At 42.6% G+C, this 7,747-nt stretch overlaps 1 protein-coding gene across 1 annotated transcript; it reads left to right on the top strand.

Moving 5' to 3' along the window:
• Positions 1–2,542: 2,542 nt before the first annotated feature.
• MAA_10545 (uncharacterized protein) lies at positions 2,543–4,381 on the top strand (the record flags this gene model as incomplete). The annotated part of the gene is made up of 1 exon (XM_007828543.1): positions 2,543–4,381. The coding sequence occupies one exon, from the start codon at positions 2,543–2,545 to the stop codon at positions 4,379–4,381; it is 1,839 nt and encodes a 612-aa protein (XP_007826734.1).
• Positions 4,382–7,747: the final 3,366 nt, after the last annotated feature.

The raw sequence follows: 7,747 nt of genomic DNA, 5'->3' as shown, positions 1-7,747 counted from the left end.
AGTTTTTATTAAAAGGTATAAAAATAAAAATAAGGGATAAATAATATAGGAAATAATAGGTTTTTACACGGAATTTATATAAGAAAAACCACGGCTTTATATAACTAAATAATTAGTTAAATATAATAGCTTAATAGTTACTTAGCCTAAGAATTCCCAGCTTTCGGATAATTCTACCCCTTGCACCTACAGCTCTAACGTGAAAGGGGTGGCGTAGTATTTTAGGTTTTATCAGACTTCTTCACTAATTTGTGACAAGTAGCTTTAGCGGCTGAAAGCTGGGAAACTTTCGTGCCACTAGCTGCGGAGACAACATCAGGACGGATTACGCGCCAGCTTCAAGGAACTTCCCATCATGATCGGAATAAGAAGGGTCAATCCTTCAGCTCCTCAAATAAATCTGGGCCTTTAATAGTGCTCTTTGACATGTGATATTATGAGCTTATTTGACAGCAGTTGCCTATGTCGTCCCCAGTGGCAAGAGAATTTGGCCATATAAAGCCACATTTACGTAGCCATCCTGGTGCCTCAACATCTCTGCTAGTGGGGAACCCCCCCCGGTGTTCAAGTAATAGCCCCATAACACACTCTTGTAACTTGGAAGATCGTAGTAGCAGCCGCTGCCTTGGGCAATCCTTATGTGGTATGCGGTAATATGCTCTCAAGCGGCAATTAAATTTATTCTATCACGCTGTGGCTAGCTACGGGTGTAATTGAAGTTGATTAGGTCCTTGAACTAAGTTGACTATCTAAGAATTATACCATCTTCTTTTATGATTATAAAATAGGGAGGTTGGTGGGAAAATAAAGAGTTGGTTAACCCGCCGCTCTAGTTAACAGGATCTCTTGTCTCTTGTTAAAATAAAGGCTCCCGTTGACATATTCTATCCAATAATGCTCCCTCAAGATCATCGCCTTTATTTCGGTTAACCGAATTCCTTAACTGGTCAATAACTTTCCTGGAGGAGGCTAAAGTGGCACGTCGGGGTACTTTTGGACGGCTGCTCACACCTATCGTAGGCAGGCCTCTTCCCGTTTGACGAATATCCGAATACTCCCAGCCACTATACACCTCTCGGCATGGCTCTTCCGACATCGCCAGTATTCTCAACCTCGACCTTACTTAATTTGCGATCAGCCCTTCCCTACACGACGCCCCACTCTTATGTTAAGCTTCGCGGTGCTCAGTTACGAGGCGTTTTATTTTACAAAATTGGACCCCCAGTCACCTATAGATACTAATTCGATTGGACAATAATCCGAGCTGATAGGGCTGGAACGTGAGGGCTGAGAATGCTCACCAGTAACCACAACTCTATTCTCGGCCTAACAGTACTTGGTATTAGTGAAACTAAGTTTCAATTCCCTTAGGGCTCCAAGGACAAGATTCTAGACTAAGAGGAGCGTTATAAGTTCAAACTCTAACTTTAGCGCCAGCACTCAAATGTTGTAGAAGTGGCGGCAACCCGTGCCACCGCTGATACTCGACCGAACTCTCTGTCTGGCCATGGTCAAGGCACCGGGAGAGATTTTACTGTCTGCAAAAAAGGGGGGGAAAGGCGGCCGCTAAGCGAGAAAAGAATCCATCGGGTCTTCAAGTTCTGGGACTGCCTGTTGCCCAGAGATATAATGGTGGCTAAGAGTTTCTGATAGGAAAACTAGTTGAGCCTTTAACATGGTCCGAATTCTCTTTGTTAATGGACAAAATACAAAGCATCTACAATTGAGAGGCAAATAAGGTTTAATTATCTAGGGCACTAGTGGAAGTGTGGCATTCCCCCCTTGCCTGGTCTATTTGAACCGTGACGCTCTTGTTGCGTTTCAGCTGTTTGTCTAGTACAACAAAAGCGTTGCTGCACCAAAGACTGGCAACAGTAACACATTGAATGAGCCAGTTATAAGAAAAAGAATTGTCGGATAAGTATGCCTCTATTAATAGGACAAGCAAACTTGGTGTAACCGCTACCTGTTATGTTGTCGGCTAGTACAGAGAGGGATATACGTAAAAAGCAATTATACGGTTTAAATAAGAGGAAGTTGCTATTATATAATATAACTGCAGAAAAATTTCTGCAACAAGTTACAACGAACTATATACCACGGAATTTACTAGTATGTTAACAATACTTGGCTGAACATGACTCTCATAACGTGGCAGAAACGTGGCACAGGCGTTGGAATTTGGATTTGCGTTAATTCAAACGCCAGTAGCAGGCTTAGGATGAGGTGACCCTTCCTACCTCACGTTCTCCGCACTACTACGTAAGCGACGGAATGTCACGCAAGACGTATGAGAGTGGAGTCTATTCTTATACCTTGACGCCAGTAAGAGCTGCCACACATGAGATTGCGGAATATTCCATAGCGACAAGCCGCGAGTTGATAGCCTATATATATTGCGATCCAGTCCCGCCTATCAATTACTGCTAGGCACAGCCATAGCTGCATAGGACACTAACTTGATTAGTCCGCCTTCCAAAGACTACTAATGGCCCCCCCCTTTTTTAAATCTCTGGCCAGCATTAATACTTATCTGCCAATAATGTCTCCGCAGCAACAAAACGAAGAGAATAATCAAGATAATAGTAAGAAGGGGGATCAGAATCAGACAACCGAGGAAGAGAAAAAAAAACATGAAGAGGACGAATTTAAAACGAATTATCATATTTTCGTCGAGACGATCTTTGAATCTCCAAACCTTAGCCAAGAAATCCGAAATAATATCATGAAGGATCTCGGAGAGCTCAAATCGGGCAATGGTACCGACGAGCCTCAAAGGCGCTCTAGCTTAAAATCGAGTAATAGTAGGTCTACGAAGGGTGAAAAATTATATTTCACCAAGTGTGATGACGAGACTGGCGATAAGGGTCCCGAGTATATATATCAGCATCGGCTAGCTGTGGAACTCTTAGTGAAAGCGCTATCCGATCACTCATACCAGATTATTACTCGCTTTATGCCACCTTACTGCTCAACAGTAACTTTCTACAAGGATACTATCGGATTTGTTACGGTATCAGCCCTTAAGCCGGAATTTGAGCTTGATATCACGACGCATGGAAAGGAAAGAAACATACACCTCACCGTCGGGGCAATCCACACACTCATGCAAGCTTACAAAGACACAATTGTACTTCATCGATCAAAAACCGCCGTCGAGGGCCTGGAAGGGCCTGTGGAAAATCCGCGCGATATTAAGGCCCATCAAGAGGCGCTAGAAAAGCGCCAAAAGATTCAGACTGAGGAAAAAAAAAATCATGCAACTATTTCGAAACTTTCGGAGTATAATCAAATGTTTATTCGGATCGAAGGGAAGAGCCCAGAATTCTCACCAAAAACTATCCTGGAATACGGCCGCGCGGATACACCTAGCCAGACTGATTCTGGAGTTTTTCTAAAGCTCTTTCGGCAACTTTACCTGCGTTGCATTGAGGACCCCCGTCTCCTGATTCACCGGTTGCTTATCGACAGCAAAATCAATTTCTCGGAAGGGCCGGGCGCCGTATGGAACGACTACTTCCATTACACTCACGATGGCAAATATGCGCATAATACTCGTATAATAGAAGGAGAATTATCAGGCCGTCTTAACTGGTTCGGTCGGAGATTGGCCACGATTAGCCTTAACGCGACAAACGTCATAATATCGGCCGCAATTGCGTTATTCAGCTCTGCGAAGGGGGTTAGCCAGACCGGATTGATTGTCTCCGGCGCAGTCCTTCTCGGTTTTCGCCTTTGGCAGAACCTTTGGTCGTACTTCATCACAAGCTGCACGTTTGAGAATATTGAAAATAATGACTTTAGGATGCGGAATATACCACAAGCTAATACCTTATTTGGCTTAAGAAAGCGTAACTTACAGCTATTCCTGGCTATGATATCTCCTATAACAAGAATTGACGCATCTGGATTTAAAAACACTTATATAGATATTGCAAGGACTGGAGTACTTGAAGTGTCTGACACAGCGCCAGCGGAGATCATTTATTTCGCTGGGTACGTCACAAGTGCTCTAGAAACAAAGAATTCAACAATAGCAGCTTGGATTCCATTTGATACCGATCGAATCACTTACCCCTCAAATGATAAGATACGGGAAATGTCGCTGATCAAGAATACGTTTCGACTACGTCATCCCGGCAAGTTGGAATGGTCGACTACACCACGGGACTCCAAGAAAAAGGCCTCAGACGAGGACCCCAAGAAAAAGCCCTCAGGCGAGGACCCCAAGAAAAAGGCCTCAACGGGTGAGCAGTCTGCTGAGCTAAAGGATGAGCAAGTACTAAGCCGCAGACTTGTCTTGAGGCGCGATGGAGATATCCTCGAATTGCCAGAAAGACTATGCATGTACGGGAAAACGTGGGAGTATCTTGTCGGATAACTCTGGCGAAGCATCTGTACTGAGATTCCATTCAGGCACCACATACTAATGGCCAAGCTAAGCTCAGTACTGATAAAGGCCAGACCCCATTTTCAAGCGTGGCTACTAGTACGGCAAGTCTTCAGGCCGTCCCAACAATTAATCTTGTTGGGGCAATTGCACGATCTGCGCTACAGCTGCTCGAGCCCAGACAGATTGACTTCTGGTTAATTGCAGTCTAGAACCTGTAGCGGTTATGATAACGGGCACTAGGCATTTCTGACTTTAGTGTGGATCGATTATAAGGAGACAGGAACAGAATGTTAACAGCGGGGATGTAAATTATCAAGTTGATACATTATGCGCAAAATATCTGCTGGAACACATTGATTATTTCTTGTAATATATTCAGAAGGCGCGTAAGAAGCGCGGGGTTAAGCACATAATTATAGTTCAATCGCGATTTAGCTTTCATTAGCTCTTTAATAATACTAGACGCTATATTGATATGCCTGGATAAGCGGCCCTTTTCCAGCATTCTTTATTAATTTCTCTTTACTAAGTCGCTAAGTATCTTAAAAGTACTACTGTCTAACGCGTTAATAGTATAATTTTAGCTAAAAGTCTCTAGAATTAATATTTCTAAGATATATAACTTATCTTATAAGTAAGCAGCCCTGCCTATTATCATGAATAAAGTTTTAAGCTTATTACCTCTTAGTAAGTATATTAACTCCTTTAAGTACTTTTTAGTACTAGTATTATCTAGCTAATATAGCTTATTAATAATATAAAACACCTTATCTGGCAATAACTCTATTAGTTTTTAAATTACTGCCATGGATTTATCCTATAATCTAGCTATTTTATCTAATAAATAAAACTAGGTTTCTAAGAAGTTAAACTTAGCCTTAAAGCGTAGTAAAAGGAGCTTAATTATTTATTATAGTAGTATAAATACCAGAGTAATTACTCCCTATAATTTAGGCAAGTAGCCCAGATAAAAAGGTTCGCTATAGTATAACTCGCAGAAATATAATATAATAGGAATATAATACTATAATACTAAGTTAATAAACTTAGCAGCTATTATAATTACTATATTTTCCATGTCGTCAGTTTTAGTAGGGGGGCTATTAATCTAGAGTAGTCTTGGCAAGAGGAATTTGGAGGTCCGGCAAAAGGGGCTGTTATCTCCTTGGATGAGAGATTATGTATGTGTACGGTGACCAGTTTTGCATTCCGGCGATTTATTAGAATATGTATAAAAAGCTCGCTTTATCCGGCTCAGACTTAAAATACTCAACTCACTTCAGCCCGTACCAAGCAGATATTAACAAGTCTGACCTCGCCTTCTCGTGCTGCCATTTCTTTTTTGTACTTCATAAGGCCTAAGCTTTTCAGGAACCATCAGGTTTCTTTTTAGTTTACAGCTGTTTACCAAAAGCCGGTCACACAATTCTCCTTGATTTTTTGGTACTTAGTATTAGAAATATCGTCACTGGCCACAGGATGTCTGGGCCCTACAAGCAAATTGATTCAATCACTCCTGTCTCACAGGATGGAACCGTGGCAGAAGGCTGGTGGGCGAGAGATAAGAGCAAAAGCAATAAGGGATGCGATCCAAAGGAGGGCAAGCAAATCTATAATAAAGAGACCACCGAAACGTATGTAATAGCGAATTAATAGCTAAGTATTAATCAGACTTAGAATATACTGACCAGAGGAAATTAGTGTTCTTACGACTCCACCCCATCATGGGTATAGTATTCTCTCTAATAAACCGTCGCTTACAGCTCTCTTAGGTATAATAGAAGTTTCTTCTCACAAAATATCTATATCTAAAAACTTTAAGGAAGCTCTTTTTAAGTTATTATCTAGTATTTATAAACTTAATATTAGTAATAACCAGATTTATAAACCTTATCCTAATACTAGTACTAATTAGGGAGACTTGGTTCCTGGATAGGATTATAAGCCGTGCTCTAACGCGCCTATATCTCTAATGGCATTTTAGGACATTAGCCAGGACGTACCCGCAAGTTCCGTCCTTGAGAGCTGTACAGAGGAAGACCGGCTTGCTCTTCCGAAGCTGGTAATTTCTGATTACAAGTCACCCCAACTCCAAAATCCGAAAATTTCGACATAGTTTGGGAGACAGGGAGCTAGGCCTACGATGCATATATTGATTCCAGCATTCTCATGACGGACTGGCACGGCAGACTTGCGCGGAGCCCTAGAGGAGAGGCGCGAGGGAATGTGCGATTTCGCGCTAAAGCACTATCTTTAGTGAAGGTCCCGTTCCGAGCGCTAAAGGGCCAGGTGCTTTGACGATGGACCCTTCCACCTGTCTCAGCTTCTTGTCCAGCGGGAGGGCGTCAACAAGATCCGCCTTGTAGTGATATAGCAAAAAGGTACGGCCACAGCGAAGAGGTACGGCCATAGCGAAGAGGTAAGACAGTACGGATCTGGCCCGCAGACATGGGCGAGTGCATGCAGGTCATTGATATGCGACAGTCTGCGAGAATCTTGTCATTTGAACCAGACCGTCTACTTACTACTATAGGCGCATTCACTATATTCGGAAATACCTCCGTATCCACTTCTACAAATGTTCCAGAACACCTTACCGGTGTGATCGCGCATCGTACTGGCTACGGCATTAGTCTAGATAACCGCTGGGTCACATTTAATGGAGAAAACACCCTCTGGTTACCGATGGAGTTTCGTCCTATTTGCTTATCTGTATTAGAAACCGCCGTCGCAATTGGGTGCAGCTCGGGCAGAGTTATAGTGCTTGACTTTTTGCTCCGTGGAATCTAAAGGTGTATGTGGCAATTGAAACTGAACTTTGTATCTGGTTTCTTCCATACCTTTGCCATTGAGGGTTCAAGGGGGGGGGACCATAATATAGCATACTGTACACACTGTTACTGGCTAGTAAAAGATTCACTCTAGGACTTCACCGGCACCTGCTCGCTTCTATGTTAGAGTTTGTTGTATATATCGCCCTGTCTTTTCGGACTGAATAAGTCAAATCACCATCGCGTGGGCTGATTTCCTGCTCTTTTCGTTCGATCTACGGAGGCCCTTAGCGCCATTGCTTGTAGAAGCTGCATTTCGCCACTCAGCCATTTTAGACTTCAACGGACCCATTTCCCAGTAGTCCCGTCTCTGAGGAATATAAGCAGACCGTACGAGACTGCACAATTACTGCAATGTGGGTTCCCTCGATTTTATTTGAAACAAAGTAGAAAAAAGGAAGCAAGCTTTGCATAAAACAATATAAAGGGAGGACAGATATATCTTATTCGAAATCCATGAATTCTGATAGACCTCTGACAAGGTTCAGGTTCAGGTTCTATTCCTACTCGGTTTTAGCCGCCA

The sequence above is a fragment of the Metarhizium robertsii genome, assembly GCF_000187425.2.
Source record: "Metarhizium robertsii ARSEF 23 chromosome Unknown MAA_Scf_64, whole genome shotgun sequence".
NCBI lineage: Eukaryota > Fungi > Ascomycota > Sordariomycetes > Hypocreales > Clavicipitaceae > Metarhizium > Metarhizium robertsii.
The sequence above is the reverse complement of the archived record's forward strand: the minus strand, read 5'-3'. Positions and strand labels throughout refer to the sequence as shown.